Source organism: Mus caroli, unplaced genomic scaffold (genome assembly GCF_978045245.1).
Source record: "Mus caroli unplaced genomic scaffold, Mus_caroli_1 scaffold_19, whole genome shotgun sequence".
NCBI classification, from domain to species: domain Eukaryota; kingdom Metazoa; phylum Chordata; class Mammalia; order Rodentia; family Muridae; genus Mus; species Mus caroli.
In genome coordinates this window covers 72,922,263-72,943,087 of record NW_028227274.1, presented here as the reverse complement: position 1 = coordinate 72,943,087, position 20,825 = coordinate 72,922,263, and the positions used below count along the sequence as shown (strand labels likewise).

Sequence of the window (20,825 nt, the reverse complement as noted above, 5' to 3'; positions counted from 1 at the left end):
ACATGCCCAGTCCTGGAGATCTGGCCAAGAACCTAAGGTTGGGGTGCTCATAGGTTCCAGAGGTGAACCTGTTGCTATTAATCTGCTAAATGGGCACAGCATCAAACTGCCCTGTAACTCCCACATCCAGTTACAGGATTGCTACCAATGGCTTAAGAAGCCGTAGTGGTGGTTTCTCTCTCCAATATTTTTCTCTTAATTGGGATAATATAATCCCCCTGAAAAGATGTCCCTCATCTCCACATAACGGAAGAGATCTCTAACCCACTGCCCACACAGGGCAGAATTCTTGGCTATGTTTTGGTAATCTTTACAGAGCCTCACCTTACCCCTGGCATCTGAGACTGATTTCATATAAACAAACGCAGTCTCCTGAGGAAGATCTGCCTTGGCTCACATCCATCACTACTTCACCTCCTGATTCGGAAATGCATGACCTCCTCATGTAGTGGCAGCGTCAGCATGAGCCCCCATCCAAGGTGGCTGGGAGGTATAGCCTTAGTTGATCAGGAGGTCAGTACAGCTCACCCCCGTCTCTCAAAGGCCAGTGCAGAGTGAGGCTGGCTTGTCCCTTTAGAGACGTCAGGAGGGCTTGCACACCAGTCTCTAGGGACAGGCTCCTGGAACTTTGTTCAATTATCTTCAGGTGTGTCACTGAGGTGAGTCAGCTGCCATCTCCTCTCATTGGTGGCCTTGCCTAGCAACTGTCTAGCTACTTCAGACCAACCTGCTCAGGTGCTAGTGGGGAGTGAACAGGCTGTGTCCCTTTTCCTGGGACTCTTTGGCCTCAGAGGGTCCTTTAGAAGTTTCAGTGAAAGAAATGCTACGGGGTTCCAGGAACCTTCAAGGTGGGAGGCATAGTGCACTCAAAGTGACCCCCCCACCACCAGCAGAGCCCCTCGGCTTCAACAGCAGCTAAGCGTTGGAGGGAAACAGAGCGGAAATAACCAAAGGGCACTTCTATTTATCTGTATGTCTCCCTCTATGGCACAGTTGGCTAGACAGTTCCTTTCCTTTTTGAGAAAGGATTTCCTGTACCCCAGGCTGGCTTCTAAGCTACCATGAAGCTAAGGATGGCCTTGAGCTCTGAATCTTCTCTGCCTTCACCTCCCAAATGCTGGATTACGGGCGAGCATCTGTTCCTTTCTAACAAGCAGAAGCTTTTGAGATGTCATGTGATATACATTTATCCTTTTATGATTTTTTTATGTGTATTTTGTCTGCATGTATGTCTGTGCACCACACATGTGTCTGGTGCCTGCGGAGGTCAGAAGAGGGCATTGGATCCTCCTGGACCTAGAGTTATAACTGGTTGTGGGATGCCATCTGAATGCTGAAAGTCAATCCTGGACCTTTTGGAAGAGCAGCCGGTGCTCGTAGACACTGAGTCATAGCTTCAGGCCCAAACCCTCCCTCCTTGAAGTATACAGTTAAAATAACCTTTAGTGTTTTGTGAAATTGTGAAACTAGCCCCAGTATTGAATCCCAGAACATGTTCACAACCACAAAAAGGACTCTCATACCCCGAGCAGTTCTGCCAGACCTTGGAAATCACTAATCTATTTTGTTTTACATCTCTTGGTTTTTAACTGGCATTGGTTTTGACTCTCTTAAGGAGGGAAGGCATAGATTATCTAGAGACCCTGAGGACGTGGTCTTGAGACTAGGAAAGGAGTCCCCTTGCCCTCTACATTCCATTCACTGAACAGAAACATTCCCACCGCCCAGCTGTGCATACCTGCCATCTCTAACCTACCTTACAGATGGAAATGCTAAATGTAAACCGGATGTGCATTTTGTTTACTAGCTAACTGTTGGGCACTCTCTGCCCTGGCTCTGATATGTCTACCTAGAGAAGGGTGAGCTTGGCTAAGAACCCAGTGAAACAGTGCCTGTGAAAGAGAGCTTCCTGGAGTCTAGGTCTCCATGTCCCCCCTCCCCCATACCACTCCCCACCACTGACACGTGTACTTCAGAGTGTTGGGGTTTGGTGTGTGCTTTCTTTCCCTTAGGCGTCTGGGCACTTCCTCCCCACCACTCTTGAAGGGCACTTCTCAAATTCTGCATCATGGTTATTTGTGTACTTATTTGTCTTGGGGAGTTTGCAGTTTTGCTGGGAAATCATTAAGGCAGCATTTAGCCAGGCTGAGAGCCTTAAATGTTTCTAACTTGAAAATCTCTCAGTGCTGACAGATCTACAATTCTAGGAGACTATGAGGGGTGGGGAGATGTGACTGCAAGGATGTCGAATCCAGTTTGTAACGAGCTCAGAGCACAGGAACCTTGGCTCCAACCCTGACCATCACTGTGACTTAAGGCTGGCTGGATGTCTTATCCCCTCTGTCTACAAAAACAGTCACCCATCTCATAAAAGTACCTGGGCTTTCATGGCCAAGGAGCCATCAGAGGAGTGTTGGGAGAACCCCCCAATACGTTCCTCCCTGCTCAAGGCAACCAGTCCTTTTGTTTTTTTCAACTTGCAAACATACTTTGAACTACATCTGCACAAGGAGATAGAGAGGGTAGCAGAGTGAAGCTGGGAAAGAGAGCTGCTGAGAAGAGTCCCTGGCCTTGGGAAGGAACTCATTCCTCCAGGAGACAGAATAAGGGAAGTGAGTCTGCTCTTAGGTCTCGGCGTCAGAAGGCCTATAGTTACATTAGTGACCAGAATCCAGAATCAACATGGGTTCTCCATGGACCTTTATGTCCCTAGAGAGAAAGCCCTCACAGAAAAGTCTCCTTGCCTGAAATGGGCAATGCTGCAAAGTGAAAATAAAAAGAGCATTTGGTTCTTTTTGTCGAAGGAGAATTTAACAGGACATATTTGAACATGTGTTCAATGTAACTGTATCAACATAGAGGGAGACAGCTCAGTAAGACCACAGACTGGCTTAGATTTTGCTGTGTAGACTCTGTCCTTTGTGCTCCCGAGTCTATCCAGGGTCCCAAAGCTCTGAGACCTGTCTGTGCAGGTCTGTTAACTGTGGATGCCCCTTTTGCTAGTCTCCAGCCTTCTTTAACCATTGTTTCTCTCAGACACTTCAACCCTTTACCTCCAAATCTCTTAGTGTGGTGTCTTTATAGCCAGTTGCTTAGATTAGTTGAATAGTATTTTACTGGCCATTCAAATGGTTGGACTCTCCCAGTTAAACCTTTTCTACCGGTATCTCTTAAAAGGGGAGCTGTGGGCTTAGGGTGTTAATTTTGCAGTGTAGGAGAATCCCATACAACACAGGGCGGACTGCAACTTTGGGCCATCAACACTCCCTCATTCACTGAGACCCAGAACAACAACAAAAGGCTCTCAATATCTGCAAGAGCATCTGCTATCGAATATACAATAGTTTTGGTTCAGAAGGCCTTAACAAGCATTCATGGCTGGCATCTAAACTGTGTGGACCCTTCCCTGTCAACTGACCCTGACATATCTTCTCTCACTCAGTATGCTGCAAAGCATTCATCCTATCTATAGCTGAAGAAAGACTATGCCAGCTCCTGACAGGGCTTTATGGTGCCCTAGCCACTCTGGAGGTAGGCTTCTCCCAGTTCCTTAGCTCCAACTTTCTCCCTGGATTTCAATTTGTATGCTATGTGCTTTGCCGGGCATGCTACACTCCAGTATCATGCTTCCATTTCAGAAATGGCCTCCTTCACCTGCACTCTGGTCTGGCCAAACAGTCATAGTTGGGCGTGTGGGACAAGCTCAGGGCTGCGACTGCTTTCAGGCTAGGCAAACACTCATCAGAGCCTTTAGTCTGGAAAAATGCCTTTGTAGAGTGAGTTGGTGTGAGACGTGGAGGGATCATGTGGCTGCTGTGAATGTTGCCTCAAGTGTTGTCTTGGCTGACCAAGTTCCTATCTGGAGTCTCACAGTGGATTTAACTGTCACTATGTGAGGCCATTCTGTGGAAGAATGTCCATCTGCAAGGTCATCAGTCAACTGGGGTGAACAGACGAGATGGGCTGGCACAGACACACAACTTTGGGTCTCTCCCCTTTTGAATCTGTTTCCTCATGAGGCTATTTGGTTTGGTTGTATAAACCCCTCTGGTTTATACAACTCCATAAGTAAGACTTTTAGATGATGTCCTAAGTCAAGCTCTGTGATATCAGATCACAAAGAAGTTGCCCCAAAGACGCCATGGTCCATAGTCTCAAGAGTCCCTTAGAAAATGGTGAAGAATCCTTTAGGGTTCTCAGGGCAAGATTAGAAGGGTAACCTACGCTTTCAGCTACTACAAGGGCAGACACATCCTTAATTGTTTCCATCTCGGAGGATCTGATTCAATCAGTTTTTCTGAGATTGTTTCCTCATCCATAAAATATAAGTGACACCACCTATCTTGCTAACCTCTAGAGTAGTCATGACCTGTTCAGGAAATGGTGCTGAGGTAAGAGTCTATCCATACACAAACAGTGCAGCTGGATCCCCTAGCTCACACCACCCAGATGCTAATGCAAAATGGTTTACTTAAAGTCGTGAAACACTTAGAAGAAAACCTTAATACCAACCTTCCTAGCTTTGGATTGGACAACGATTTTTTAGATCTACTTCCTAAAGTGCAAACAGCCAAAGAATCAAAACAGATAACGTTGACTCCATTAAAGTTAGAAGTCTTTGCATTTAAAAGAATGTGATCAAGAAAATATGAAGACTGATCATAGAATTGGAGACAATATTTGCACACGGCTGGTAGTGGTCTCTTATCACAAACAAATCATTCCCATAACTCAACAACAGGCAAATAACATAATTCAGAAATGCTCAGATGGCCTGGCCACACATTGCTCCAGAGAATTCACACAGAGGACCTAAAACCCGTGAAAGGAGACTGAACACCAGGAACCATCAGGGAAAGACAAATCTAAATGACAGTGAGGGACCGCTTCACACCCCCAGGAGGTTAGGATAGGAAACGTACAAATACATTTTAATGACGGTGTGTGGATACGGGCTCCTTGTCTACTGCTGGTGACTGTAAAACGTTAACTGCTGTGGGGACAGTATGACAGGTTCAAGGGGTTAACCAGAGAAACCGTAAGATCCAGTAACTCCACTGACAGCTATATAATGACTAAACATGGAAGTAAATGTCTGCATTTAAACGTGTACATGGCTAAGCGTGTGGCACACACCTGCAGTCCCAGGACTTAGGAGGTAGAGATAAGAGGACTGTAAGCCCGTGGCCAACCTGGGCTCTATAGTGCAGCCCTGACTGAAAGCAAAACAAAAGAGCATGCACAGACATGTTCATAGCAGCATTCATACGTGTTAACAAGTAAAAACCTAAGGGCTGGAGAGAGGGCTCAGTGGTCAAGAGAATACACTGCATTTCCAAGGGTCCTGCGTTCAATTCCCACTGTACTTCCAAAGATCTCAAGTTCAATTCCCAGTACCCACATGGCAGCCAGAGACAAGAAACCACACCACTCCAGCCTAAGTTCTGCTTTACATACTCTTGAAATCTCAGAGCAAAGGCAGTGAGTGACCACATGACTACTTCAGATGAGATAAGCTAGGAGGTGAGGAGGCGGTTGCCATGGCGTCCATTTAATTCTATGATTCTAAACCATTTTCTCCCACATGGGTTGGGGGAGGTAGTGTTGGGAAAGCAGGAAGTCTTTTCAGTAAATACCACTCACTGTGGCACATTCCTGTAGGCTCAGCCCTTAGAAGGCTAAGGCAGGAGGATTGCTGCGTGTTTGAGTCCAGCTTTGGCTCTGCATGGGTCCAAGGCCAGTCTGGGCTGCCAAGTGAGATCCTGTCTCAAAATAAAAAAGTACTGTGCTTTCAAGAGTAGGATGAGAACTAAGTTCATCCAGTTTGGGTTTAGCTCTTTTTATACAAACACTATATGTTTGAGGAGCCCTCCCACATCTGCTTTGACCGAAAAGTATTTGCCTCCCAGTTCTTTCAGTTACAAAGTTGCCAGTGATCGAGCACAGTTCTTTCAGTTACAAAGTTGAGAGAGAGAGAGAGAGAGAGAGAGAGAGAGAGAGAGAGAGAGAGAGAGCAAGCCAGCGCCAGGGAAGCAGGGAGCTGCTGGGGAGCTGCTTGCCCAGACAGCCCATTCATCATCTTTCTTTATGCTCTGCACAATGAGCATGTTTCTTAGCTACTGCATAGTGTTTCAAATTGAGCCATACATTTTCATTATAAGCCAGCCTCCCAGAGAGCTGTAATTCTTAGGGCAGATAAAAAGTAGACAGGTACCTACAAGTCCTTGGGAGAGTGGGAGAACACTGCTGCTGGCTGGCCATGGTGTGCTTGTTCTCGCTGGTTAGATTTGGGACATTTGGGAGTACCTGTTATGTCTTCATTTCAAATAGGAGAAAGAATTACTTTCAAGGCATGGGGTGGGCTGGAAGGAAGAACTATCGGAAAGGCTTGAGCCTTTGGGAAGCAACTCCATGGAAGAGTGGTCACAGATCTCTGTAATACTGGACTGAGCTCTCTCTCTCTCTCTCTCTCTCTCTCTCTCTCTCTCTCTCTCTCTCTCTCTCGTGTGTGTGTGTGTGTGTGTGTGTGTGTGTGTGTGTGTGTGTGTGTGTATGACTCAGGAGAAATGCAGGAAGGTGTTATAAGCTGGAATTTCCTGAATCATAGGAGCCCACTGACAGAGCCTTGGGCAATGCTCTGCACACATGTTCAGTTACTTGGCAAGCAAATATAAGGGGAACCACTCCTCTGTGTACATTCTTGGTGGCTGGGGAGGTGAAGCACAAGCTGCTCAAGTCCCTGTGGTCCTGTGAAGGTCTCCCCAGGTCAGGTCAACAGAATGGCTGCTCATACGGCATATTAGATGCTGAAGTTTGTATTGACAAGAGGATGGAAGGGAATAAAATTCACAGGCAATAGAAGAGGTGATACAACTCCATCTCAACACTCACCAAAGTGGTGCTTTCTCTAGTTTAACATTTCCAATGGTAAGGTGGGAAGGAAACCTCTCTTGGACCCTCTTGCAAAATGTGTTTAGGCAACAAACACAAGTGGGACACAGGAAGCATGCGTTGGATCTAAGCCCATGCACTTAAGCCACAACTTTTTGCAATAGTTCCCACAACACCAGAAACACATCCTTTCTTCCATGTACTTTCTAGGATACCTGTACTTTCACAGAGAAAAGGTGCAGAGACACTTGCAATTACCTGCTGGGAAAAGCCCTGAAATGAACAGGCCATGGAAAAAGATGTCTACCAGGTATGCTCTAAGCAGCCAGCAAGTTGTGGCACATCAACCCGGCCAACGGCACCTGCAGCCAGGTGGGCAGAACAGTAGATGGCACTCAGTGTGGAGCTGAAGACTTGGCATGCACGGATCCTCTCTGCTGCCTGGATGAGACTTAGGGTCCACCGAGAATATGAGCTTGCTATGACTGCCTAGCAGGTGTAAGAAGGCACAAAGTTGGCCGAGAAGTACTCTACTCATTTGCCACCGATGGAGTAACAGTCCCTTGCTCTTCAAGGCCCAGCTCAAGTCTCACTCCTCCGAGAGGCCACAGCGTCTCCCTCGCTTATACCACATCCTTGCACCTGTGTGTGGATTGTTCCTAACTGCCCCAGGCTTGTGTCTTCTAGCTTTGAGCTCTTGGTGGTTCAGGTGTCACACAGGTCTGGAGGCTCCATAGAGAGGTATGGAGAAGACTAGGGGAGAGGATGATCCTATGGAGGCAAAAGGTTGGTCTCATTCTGCATAAAACTCTCACAGGAGCCCAGAAATAAATCTGCCTTTCTCCCACCTTTGAAACTGTGCTGCAAGAGCAAAGCCTGTGGGAATTCAGTGGACACTGTGACCTCACACAGCAAGGCTGTGTGGGAATGCAGTGGTCACTCTGTCACTGTGACTTCATACAGCAAGGCTGTGTGGGAATGCAGTGGTCACTCTGTCACTGTGACCTCACACGGCAAGGCTGTGTGGGATGCAGTGGGACTCTGTCACTGTGACTTCACATGGCAAGGCTCTGTGAAATCCCAGCCAGTGAATCTGAGGTGTGGTGACTGTGTAGGGAATACAGTTAACCATGTTGGCCATATCCATCCTCTTCCTGATGTCTAAGGAGACACTTTTGGAGTGATGCTTTCTGCAAGTCTCTTCTCCTACCATGAAATAATTCAGTTAGAGTTCCTGATGAAGGAGGTAGTTCCCTTTATATGCAGACAAGTCCTCCCTGCTAGGTCCCATCTGTCCTAGACTATCTCATTGTCACATGGTTTTCCTGTGTCTTCTTCATCGCTTGACACAATCCTATTGTACCATTTCACAAGATGTCTGACTAATGATAAGTTAACCATAGAGATGAACACCTTCGGTTTGTCTGTTCACCTTCAGTCACTACACTGCATAGGCTTGACTGTTGAGTACCCACCTCCCTAAGCTTCTTATGCAATAACTTAATTCGTGTGTGCGTGTGTGTGTGTGTGTGTGTGTGTGTGTGTGTGTGTGTGTGTGTGTGTTTGGTGCTTGAGATTGAACCCAAGGCCTTGTACATGCAAGGCAAACACATTGCCACTGAGCAACACCACCAAGCCTTTTTATACAACTTGCAAACTAACCTTTTCAGTTGCCTGGAGAGTTTAGAGAATTCCAGGTTGCTTTCTTGAGGCCACATACTCACAGGGATTTCACAGGAAGAAAACAGAAATTTCTCCCCTGCTCTCTCAGATATTTATACCCGTACAGAAGTGGCTATAGGCTATGACAAGCCTTTGGAGGGGGTGACACTTGATTGACTGCTAAGCAATAACATAGTCCAAGCAGAAGGGCACTGATTCTAGAACAAACTCACTTGCTGCCTGGTGACTCAGCAGCCCACGTCCTTCTGTGGGCCTCACTGTGACACATGTTAGACTATAGTATGTCTTTTCTACCCATAACAGAGAGATGTGGTCATGCCATAATATCCTTTCTTCCACAAACTGTTCTAGTACAATTCCAACCCAATTTTTTTCTAGAACGATCTGGTCACAGCCCTTTCAACCCACGCACTGGTCACTAATGGGTCACAGCACACGATTCTGAGAACAGCCGACTAATAATGGGTGCACTAAGGATGCTCTTCGTGAAGTGACGTGACCTAGGAGCTCATCAGGGCCAGGAGAGCGGTGCCCCTAAAAACGTAGCTTGGGAGCACCCTCAGGTTACCCTCCAGGTCTTCAGCTATAATGAAGCTGTCAGATCTGAACCCAGGGCCTGTGACAGGCACTGAAAGGCAGCAGAGATGATGGGAACAGCAATGGTCAATGCCAGGCTTGAGTCCTACCCTGCCAATCAAAATCCTATTCCACCCATCAAAAGGCAATGTCAGATACTGCAAGAAGAGATGGAGGGTATGTGTGTGTGTATCAGGTGGTGTGTATATCAGGTGGTGTGTGTGCGTGTATCGGGTGGTATGTATGTGTGTATCAGGTGGTGTGTATGTATGTATGTATGTATGTATGTATGTGTGTAGCAGGTGTGCATGTGTGTGTAGCAGATGGTGTGTGTGTGTGTAGCAGGTGGTGGGTGTGTGTAGCAGGTGGTGTGTGTATGTGTGTATAGCAGGTAGTGTGTATGTAGTAGGTAGTATGTGTGTATGTGTGTGTGTGGTGTGTAGCAGGTGGTGTGTGTGTGTGTGCATGTGTATGTATGTATGTATGTGTATGTGTGTGTAGTAGGTGGAGTCTGTAACTACTTCTGTTCAGACCTTCAGGTAGAAACATCAGACGGGGCGCTAGGACACCACCACTTGCTTTTCAAGGGAAGCTGTGGTTGCAATGCCTTTCACACTGCTCCAGTAATTACCTTGAATGATGCCTAACCCATCTTGACCTTGAGAAGCAGCCTGGGTGCTGCAGATTAGCAACCATTCCCACACTTTCCAGGTCAAGTGCAAATCCCCGATTCTATCAGCAATTCCCCTTCCCGGCAGGACTTGTGGGAAGTGTTCATGGTTAAGCTGCTCATGGACAGTTAGGCACAGTATATAAAACTGATCCCTCCACTTCAGGGGAAAGTTCCCTGTGCAGATAGGAGGGAGGTCTGTGTTCCCCCAACACTGGCTCCTTTTACGTCTGAAGGGAGCTATCTCAGAGCAGTGGATACTGACAGGCAGGCCCCAGGGCTGCCACAGTACTCAGCCCAGTCCTAGCTGACTATGGAAGACACCTAGTTTCCATACCATTATTAGTGTGCAGTGTGACTTTGGGATGAGAGCTGATGCAGTAACCTCCTCTATTTGAGGCAAGCACCCACAAGAGAGTCACAGTCTTGGTGTGGCTTCTCCAGGCTGTAGCATAGTTCTGTGGGATATCCATGACATAGGTCAGATCATGAGGGATATGTACCCTGTTTGTGTGTGTACATGCGTGTGTACATGTGTGTGTGGGTGTCTTTCTTCATTGCTCTCCACCTTATTTCTTTTCTTATGTCAGTTAGAGACTGGGTCTCTGAACCAGGGCCTCACCAAACGGCTAGAGTGGCCTCTGAGCCTCAGATATCAGCCTATCTCTGGTGCCCCCCACCCCACCCCCACCCTCAACACATCTTGAGCTGGGTATATGAACTCATACTTGAGTAACATCTCCCTAGTCGCCACGAAAGTTTCAGAGAAGTTGTTTTCTGTGATAGATATGACGTCACGTCGAAAGCTAAAGCGGTCCAACACTAGCTGAGAAGACAGGCGAATCATGATAACAGACATGCAAAGGCCCTCTATCCTTCCTCAGAAAGGAAATTCTATCACACGCTACATACAGTATACAACCTTAAGGATATAATGTTAAGTAAAATAAACCAGCCACAAAGAGGACAGGTGCTATGTAATTCCATACAGATGAAGCATCTAGAGTTGACCAATTGAAAGACAGAAATAGAAAGGGTGGCTGCGGGGTGGGGGTGGGGGGCATGGGCGGGGATAGGAGTGCTGTACTATAGCCTGGTATCCTGGTATGTTTAGTACCTGAAGGTTCCTGTGTTAGAAGCTTGGTCCCAGAACGGCAGTGCTGGGAGGGAGTGAAATAAGGCAGGCAGGAATGAGGACAATGATGGAGATGTTTTAGGCCAATTGGGCTTGGGCTTGAGGGCACTACGGAACCCCAGCTACATGTCCACTTCTTGTTGGACTGTGCTCTTACTCCTTCCTTCATAACCTTGGGCTAACTGTGACCTACAGAAGGCATTTTGAGAAGTTTGAGAAGACAGTCTGTACGGAGTGTTTTATTCATTCAGGTATTTTCTTACATTAAGGGAAGACAGACTAGAACAGCCAGCTGTCTTGAATGGGTAGAGAGCTTTGGTTTTGGAAGATTAAACCGATTCCCGAGGTAGCTCAAAGGAGTGGGTATAAACATCTGAATATACTTAATGCCACTGAACTGTATACTCGAAACAGCAAAGACAGTAAATATTACATTATCATATTTTGCCATAATACAATTCGGGAGAAGATGAGGGATAAGGTTAAGAACTCCAGCTAGCTCATCGCCTGGATCGATGCTAATTTGAAATACTTCCCCAAAGCATGTCCCCGTTGATTCTATTTTTAAGCCAAGTTGAAATTCTCATTTCTGTCAGCACCCTGTTTGGGTCTTTGGGGTTTAGGAGCTTTTGTTAGGGTCAGTCTCAGACTGACAACACCTGACAACACCTACCATAGCTCACGGGGCTCTACCCTTGGTTGCTCTGGAGCAGCCTGAGGAGGGAACAGCTGGTGACGTTACCTGGATGGGTAGCCTGCTGCACTGATCCGAATGGTCTCCAGCACGCCGCAGGCTCGGAGTTGCTGTACAGCTCTCTTGGGATCAAAGCTGCCAAGTAAAAAAAAAACATCATGAAGAGATGCCGGGACATAAGAGGGTGAGGGTGTGTGTGTGTGTGTGTGTGTGTGTGTGTGTGTGAGAGAGAGAGAGAGAGAGAGAGAGAGAGAGAAGAGAGAGGAGAGAGAGAAGAGAGAAGATAAGAGGAAAGCGCTCCTCTCCTGCTGCATAAGACACCTGCTGCCACCAAGCTAGGTCAGGGTAAAGCACAGACTAAAGGGAGGAAGAGTCATTTCGGCCATTTCAGCAGCCGCAGGTCTCGAGACTGCGTTCTTAATCTCATTCTTTCCTTTGCCCGCTTGCCCACCCGAGCCCTACCCACCTTCCCAGCCTCATTCCTATCTATTCTGCAGAGCTTGCCCTGAGCAATTCCTTCCACACAGACTTTCTAATGGCCTGTGTATGATGCAAGGACAGCAGAGGAGGGGGCAGGGATCAGTGGCAGAATACCACAAGGCGTGCTGTAAGATTCACAGCGAAGTGCTGTAGGGAAATCCCAGGGAAAGCTAGCAGGAGATTTGCGTGATCAGAAGTCCTGTTAGGAACCAAACGGACCCAGAATTAGCCACTTTTCGAATCTGTTGAGATTACTGTCCCACTCAGAGAAGTGCTGAGGAACGTCCACGCCCTTTCTTTCTAACTGACTGGCTCAACTGAAGCCAGTGGCTATGCTGCTTCTGTTCCGTGCATTCTGGAGACAGAAGAACAAGTCTGAGGACCCACGAGGCTCACAGCCTGGGATCCTGGAGAACACAGTGGTTTGGGCAGAAACCCTAGTGAGGCTGTAGGCAGCTGTCTTGCCCTAGTGGGTGACGAGAGGTGGGAACCTGCATGAGCCCACAGGACAAACCTCTGGTGTGCCCTGCATCATCTCCCTGACAACCCAGGAATGCTTTTATGGCTGCACAGTCCATCTGGATTCTGAACTCCACTGATGGAGCTGGCCTAGAGATGGCCACCCTCAGCCAGTCTCTCTGTGACAGACTTTCTCCTCCTCTTTGTGTGAGCTGCCCTTGGCCTTCCCACACCACTCTCTCATGCTGTTTGCCACACAAGCCTCCCTCAGGAGTAATCAAACCATGGCATCTGACAAAAGGTACCCCAGGCTTGCCTACCTTCACTGTGCACTTCCTAGGAACTGGTGACTATAAGCTACTACAGCAAATCAGGCATGCTCTGACTCCATGTAGACCTAGGTGAGAGGCTCCCCACAAACTCCTTCAGGCCTGTTCTTGTTTTTACCTCCTCCTTCCCTCATACTGCTTGCAGCACCCCTATTTTCTGTTGCACCTCAAACCTGGCTTCTCCAAATCCTCTTCCTGCTCACTCCAGCTCTAAAGGAGAGAGCCTCAGGACTCTAATGACATTCTGTGCACAAGAGACAATGCAGTGTTGGATTTTACAGGGTCTTGATCAGAATGGTTCCTTGATAACTTAATTTCCTCTGTGAGGACAGAAGCTCTGCAGTAAGAGGTGTAGAAGACAAAGGGGACACGGAGCACCTCACTAGAACCCTTTTCCTGTCACCGGAGGTGATTTTGTCCTCTTTGATATGAAGCAAAGTTCTGGGATGCCGGCTGGCCACCCTTGACTGGTCTCACAAGGAACCTCTTAGGATTTAGTGGCCACTCATGGTCCTGGGAAGGCTTTTGGGGTGCAGGCTCTGTTTCTCTTCAGTCAGTAAGAATGCATACTCCTGAGTTTTCAGAGTTAGAGAAATGTGAGACTTTGTCCCAGGGCTCTGTATCCAACCACTACAACCATGGCTACTGCCTAGAATGAAGAGATGTCTGCCTGCCTCTGCCTCTCAAGTGCTGGGCTCAATGGTCTGAGTCTCTATGCCCAGCCCCGCCTTCCTTTTTAAAAGGGGCCACTCTTTTTCTCAGGGGATCACATCTTTAGCACTCTTGTCCCATCCTGTAGCAAGTCTTTTGATAACTATACACCCCAGCTCCGGGACTGGGCAGTGTGGTGGCCACAGCATGGCTTGCTGAGTGAGTATCTCAAGGCAGCATGGAATGCTGGGAGAATAGGCTGAAGATGGGGCAGTCTTCTCTTGTCTGTCAGAAAATAATTCTCCTTGAGCCTCATTGGCTCAGGCCAGCCTAGAATTTAAGATCTTCCTACCTTATGTATCACTACATGACCTGAGGCAACTGATTCTTAGCTTAGCCTTACCCTCTCCTTTCATGATTTCAGCAAAATACACCCTACCCACTCTTTCCCACCCCAGTTAGCAGTAGTCCACCTGTCATCCGTGTGTGAAAGAGAAAGGATGCAGCTGGGCCCCAGCTCCCCATGAACAGCATCACACACCATACATCAGGCACATCACACAACACGTCAGGCCATGACCTCTTGTCTTTCCCTCCCTGACTTTAGTGGGTATGGAGAACGTCTACCCAAACACAGCTATGATCATCACAGATGGAACAAAACTTTCAAGAGAAAAGCACCGAGACTGGACAAAGAAGATACAGCATCCTCTCTCCTTGTCTGGGGAATTGGGAAGTCCAGATACTTCAGGGTTCTAATCTTATCTCTGCACCAGTGGTGACTCCATGGGGCTTCACTGTGAAGTGACAAGGAATGAAAAAACCAGCTTTCTAATTAAACTAGGCTTAGGTTTGGAAGACAACCAATACATAACTGGATATTTAAAACACCACCAGTTACAGGTTTAAGCTGCTGAAAGCCAGAATTATGCTTTCTTGTTCCCAAACAGTGCAGGGACAGCAGAGTCCAGAGCTGCCTGGCTGCAGAGGGAGGAGCCCAAGGCTGCAGCACCTGGCTCTGCTTCTCCTGTGGCTCCACTCACCACTCTATCAGCCTTGCATGGGCTCTACGCTTCCTCAGGCTCCACAGCATCACTACCGTCAGCAAAAGACCCTGAGACCAATTAGTCAGCAAGTCTCACCTCTACCAAGGAATCTAAATGGACATGCACCCTGCCACTTCTTCCCGGGGAGAGGAGGGCCACTTCATCACTTTCTTGCCTTTCTGTCTCCATAGTATTTTTCCCAAGTGAATTCTTCCATTCTACTTGGTGAGTTCCCAGGGACTAAACACAGGCCATCAGGCTTGGGGCATGCACTTTTACTAGCTGACACATCGTGACCTCCCTATGCCCATAATATTTCCCTAGAACTGTTGATGGCCATTTCTGTGGAAGTGTCATTTATATGTGACATACAGCTCCTTAAGCAGGGATGGAGGGTGGTGGCAATATCTTAATGCCATCCCACCAGTCATAGCCAAGTGTCTAATAATGAGGAAATAAGACAGATGTCTCTTGACTAAATGTCAAGAGAAAATACTTTTATATGAGAAGTGCTATAAAAAATATTTAGGGTAAGGACTCTTAACGGGGCTATTCTGCCCCCCTAGGGAACACTTGGTAATGTGTAAAAAATGTTGGTTGTCACAGTGATGGAGATGTTATTAGCATGTGGCAGATAGAGGCCAATGACACGTCTAACGATGTGATAATGCACAGGACGATCTTTTATAACAAAAATACCTGACCCACATGTGAATGGTACTAAGGATGAGACACTGAGAAGGAATGGGAGGAGGGAAGTTGCAAATCAATAGTTTATGTTAAAGTGTACAGTGATATGGAGAGTTGTACGGGCATACATACGTGTGCTGTGTATGCAGAGGTCAGAAATCAACCTTGCTGTTTAGCCTGGTACACAAGACAGCACCCAGGTCCTGGGAGAGGAGCGGCGGCACTTGCTCCCTGTTACACTCCAGCTAACGGTGGCCCTGGTGGCTCATTCTTCAGAGACTGGTACTCAGCACATGTCAGGGATTCTGCAAGGCCTAGCATCCCCTGCCCCTGACACACACATACACACACACACACACACACACACACACACACACACACACACAGCTGAGGGTGAGGAAGTAGGATGAGAAAGGGGAAAGAGAAAGAATAGGAATAACTTGGAATAAGAGAGACAGATCACGAGAGAGCCTGAGATCAAAAGATCGCCTGAGACAGACAGACAGACAGATCCCGAATTGTAGTTCAGAATCAGAGTTAGTTCCAAGCTAATCTTTCACTCTCTTTGTCAGATTAATTACGCTTTTACAACATCTCAATTTTGAAAACAAAAAAATACGGGGAGATGATACATGAGAAGTGTCAGTGAAAAGGATAACAATTTATATGGCTGAAACATGTTGTTGCTCTTATTATTATAAACTGGAAAATTACACGGGCAGTAAAGTGTTTGCCTGTATTCGTTGTGTGAGTTCAATGCCCAGAACCACATAAAAAAGCCATGTGGCATGGTGCGTGCTTGTATTCCCAGCAATGGAGACATGAGACAGGCAGATCTCTGGGGCTCACTGGCGAGCTCAGGTAGCCTTGGCAACAAGCCCCATGCCAGCTGAAAGACTCTACCTTAAAAGATGGTGTGGGTGGTACCTGAGGTTGATTTTCTGGCCTCTGCATGCACAGCACAGGTATACACGCACATGCAACTATTCATATGTATCACTGTATATGTTGACATAAACTATTGATTCGCCACATCCCTCCTCCCATTCCTACTTCCAGCATCTGTCCCATCCTTAGCTCTACTCACATGTCAGCAGACACAATGCAGAAGATTATATACCCCAGAAGAGTGGAGGAAGAGGCATGAGTAAGCTAGCAGTGTGCCTAGAGAAGGCTGCGTTCAGCCACAGCCCACTTTGGAAGTGACTGACAGGTCCATTGGTGTATGACTCTGCAGAGGCCAGCGATCCGAGCCCTCCCTGTCCCAGCTGGATAAGGAGGCTGGTGTGAGCCCTCTCTGTCCCGGCTGGATAAGGAGGGTGGCATGGCTCCACCCAGCTGGCACTTACTGGAAGGGAAGCTTTTCATCGTTGGGCTTGATGCACCGGACATAGTGTGGCGTTGTGGCATTCAGGGTCTCCATAAGCAGGTTTAGGGAAGTGCGGAACTGCAGGGGCAAAGCCAGACCTTGGTTACTTTTAATATTCTGTTGAATGCACAGCGAAGAAACACTAACACGCTGGTGACTACTTCGCTAGTGGTGACACCAGAAATCACTATTATGACTATGATTCATTCAGAAAGACGGGGAAAGAAAGACATTCAGTGACCAGGGGTTAGATTCTAGCTGACGATCTTAGCTTGCTATGAATAAAATACTAGGGCTCTTCAAAGTAAACAGGGGAAAGCTGCTCCATAGTGTGCCTAACTCTCATTGCTAGGAGAATCAATGATTTGGACCACGAATGCTAAGAGATGAGAGATCTATGCTCACGGCCTCTTATCCCTGAATGTGGGGAACACAGTTGTAATGCCTACACTTAAACATCCCAGAAAGGATGAGGTTTGTCTGAAATGTCCCAGATTAGCAAACTCACAGGAATTAAAGCAGAGGGGACCACCAGATCCTTGTCTTTGGAGACATCCTGGAGACCAAGCACTTGAGTTACTTCCTGGGCTTATTTAACCCTCTTCTTCCCCCCTACACCATCTGAACACCTTTACTGAGGCCCTGCATTTAACCCCTTCTTTTGCAAGCCTCCCCCTTCCTCCCCCAATCCAACCCTGCTGCATGTGCCACAGGCCTGGGACCAGGACTGACCTGGTAGCCCACGGATTTCTTGTGCTCCTTGTTAGGGACTTTGATGAGGGGTCTGGAGGAGCGAACGTTGATCTTTGAAGATGATCGATTTTTAGCTGTGTTGGTGGCTGGAGCAGAGTCCTTGTCATCATGGAACAAATCAGCCACCAGTGGGAACTAGACAGAATCACAACAAGAAAGGTGTAAAGGGTAATATCTCTTACATTTTAATGTTGTAAATATTCTTCCAAAACCGCATATACATATATGAAATGAAAATACACACCCACACAAAACTTTGTGTTCCCATGTTCATAACATCGTTATTCATAAAGGATATAAAGTAATAAGGACTCAAGTGGCCATCATGTGATGGATAAAGAGTGGTATATAGGTGTGATGGAATATTATTCAACAGTATAAAAGGATGAAGTCCTCACATGCTACAACACAGCACAGATGAGCATTGAAAACATTATGCTAAGTGGTAAAAGCCATGTATGAAAGAACAGAGAGCATGCTTAGCTAAAGTGAAGCATCTAGACAACGGAGAGCGCCCTATGGCTGTCGGGGGGGGGGGGGAATTAGGTCAGCTAATGAGTGCAGTTTTTCACTTTTGAGGGATGGTATCATTCTCGAGCTTGTAGCACGGTAGCACAACTTGGCTAGCTCTCTAAAACCCACAAGTGTAACGCTTCCAAGGGTGGGCATTATGGTGTGGGGTGAGTGATACCTCAGTGTTTAAAAGGGTTGGAAAAGGTTGCTTTCCCCAACAGGGTTATTAAACATTCGTCTACAAAGACAGGCACAGTTTCAGTTCCTTGGAGTGTATTAGAAGGCAGAGATAGACACTCACAGAACCATGTCTACAGGTGATGGTTTTTGAACACTTATTTGGGATCTTGTAAGGTTATTTGGCTCCCTTGAGTCCTGGGTCTTCCATCAGTACAGTGGGGTAAGATTGCATCTAGTATCCAAGGTTGCTGTAAGGACTGTTATGTGGCCTTCGTGTTAGTGTGACAGGGTGCTAATGACATGGAGAGTTTGCCCATCAAGACTCAGTCTGATGAGGTTACATCCGCCCTCATTCCCTGAGCAAATCCGTGCTGGGCTAGCACTGTGAGGTCTCTGATCCACCCCTGACAGCAGAGGAAAGTGAGTCTGGATGGCCCCTTTGTCACCCTCGGCACACTAAATCGCAACAGAAGGAAGGCAAAAGGAGAGTGTGTGCCTCAGACTCCAGGTTCCGCTGATCCATTCCGCACTGTCTTCCTTCAGAGCCCTCTTACAAGTACGAGACTCCTCCCACACCCTGTCTGGATGCCCCAGGCAAGCATGTCTGAGCCTATCCTTCCCAGAAGCCATTGCGCTGTTCTCCCTGCTCTTCCTGATGTTAAGCATCAACGTTCCTAGCCCACCCTTCCACCTTTGCTCACTGAGCTCATCTTATCTCAAATATCCCACTCTCCAATCCCTCTGCATGCCTTAAAGCCCGTCTCTCCAGGGCCAGCCCTGAGTCCCATGTGCTCTTTTCCAACACTCTGTACCCACTCCTAATCCACATCCCACAGACCCAGTCTACAGTACAAAGAAGCCATTTTGGCCTGTGATGGGCCTAGAGCTCTGTTCTTGCTGAGCCCATTGTGTCCTCCCTGCTCCCAACACAGAGATAAGGGCAATATGAGATTTCCCATGTAGACACCCAGAAGATTCCTACCACTGAGACACTGTCTAAGTTTATTATTCAGTTATACATATAAAACAAGCAAAGACTGTGAAAATGCAGGTATATATATCATGTTTCCTATCATGCATGGGTTCTAGAAAAGAGACCACAAAAAGCAGAAGGGGCTGTTCAGGGAAAGGAAGGGAATTGGGGGAGGGGATAAGTGAGAGTGATTGGCGCGAACACAAAGTTCATTATAGATGCGTATCAAAGGTCACAATGACAACCATTATTTTGGAGAATTCGTATCCTCACGACAAAGGGATAGAACAAAAGTTCAGATGTTCGGTGTGATAATCAATCTTGATGGTGAATGTGATTGGATACACCTTCAAGATTAATGAATCGTCCCCTAGGTATGCAAAGATACCTATCACATATGATTAAGAGTAACCAGGAGGAGAAGAGCCCCTGCCCCTGAATGGCAGCTCCATCCCCTAGGCTGGGGCCTGGATGGAATAAAAGGGAGGAAGGAGAAAGTTAATCCCATTCTACCACGATAGACTAACACCTCAAAACCAGGAGCCGAAACAAAGGTTTCCTCCTTCAGTTATTTTGCTCAGTGTTTTGCCTCAGCCATGAGGACTCTGACTAATGCACCAAGGGAGTCTTATTTAAATACAGCAGCAAGAAATCTTATATCTGTCATTAACTATATGAATCAACATAGATCCATGAAGAAAAAAAAAAAAGGACCAACCAGGCCTTTGTTCCTGCCCCATGAAACATAGCAGCTGGTATAAGCCCTCCTAGGCCAACCAGGCAAAGGCTGAGCTCAAGCTAGAGTTTTGGTCCTTGAATGCACAACCAGAGCTTGCTTCCTTAAGGTTCTTGTAATCTGCATTAAATAAAGCTTGCTCTTTCCTAGTGAGAACAGTCCTCCTTCCCACTAGTAACATCCCCTGAACTCAAAGAGAAAAATGTAGGAGAAACCCTGCCTCTAGTGGGGAAACCGTGTCCTACCGCAGCATCTTTGCATCCGGCTACAGGTCCTGCATGGCAGTGACAGCAGCTCCCACTCTGATCACATTCGGCAACACATGTCCCAGACCTTCCAGGTCTGCAGTCTCAGGTTAGCGAGTATTCATTAGCCACTTAGAGGACATAAGCAGGCTGTCATGTCAATAGCTGAGGAAGGGGCAATTCAATAGCACACTCCATTAGTCCTTCACATGCATGTGTTGTGTTTGCAGAGTCTGCATCCATTTCTCTTCCTGTTGCTGTGATAAAGTACCCTGACACAGCAACTCCAAGAGAAACATCCCTTCTGGCTCACAGCTTAAGGGCTTAGTCCTTCATGGTGGGGAATTCATCGTCAGAGGCAGGGGCTTAAGGTAGGTGGTCATGTTACATTTACAGTCAAGAGGCAGAGTGACAAATGCTGCTACTCAGGTAGAATTCTCCTTTCTATTCAGTCCAGGATCCAAGCCTAGAGAGCATAGGTCCCCACCCCAATGAACCCAATCTCGATAATCCCTTGCCAGCATCCCCAGAGGCTAACTTAATCAAGATCATCTCTTGCCAGCATCCCCAGAGGCTAACTTAATCTAGATCAGCTCTTGCCAGCATGCAAGAGCTTGCCTGTTTGGTAATTCTAGATCCTGTCAAGTTGAGAATCAAAATTAACCACAACACACTTCTCGAAGCCTGTGGGAATTAGGCAACATCTTTAGACTTTTCATTACCATTTCAATCTGCAGGAGGCCCTAGATCAT

At 47.2% G+C, this 20,825-nt stretch overlaps 1 protein-coding gene across 3 annotated transcripts in view; it reads right to left on the bottom strand.

Moving 5' to 3' along the window:
- Positions 1 to 20,825, bottom strand: part of Myo5b (myosin VB) — a 314,278-nt gene that overhangs the window by 69,331 nt on the left and 224,122 nt on the right. For all 3 annotated transcript variants that reach the window (XM_085833555.1, XM_029472031.2, XM_021150180.3), the window contains exons 15-17: positions 17,406 to 17,561; positions 16,654 to 16,751; positions 11,698 to 11,784 (exon numbers count right to left, since the gene is read on the bottom strand). In XM_085833555.1, the coding sequence (XP_085689681.1) occupies positions 11,698 to 11,784; positions 16,654 to 16,751; positions 17,406 to 17,561 (341 nt within the window). The remainder of the gene's footprint in view (positions 1 to 11,697; positions 11,785 to 16,653; positions 16,752 to 17,405; positions 17,562 to 20,825) is intronic.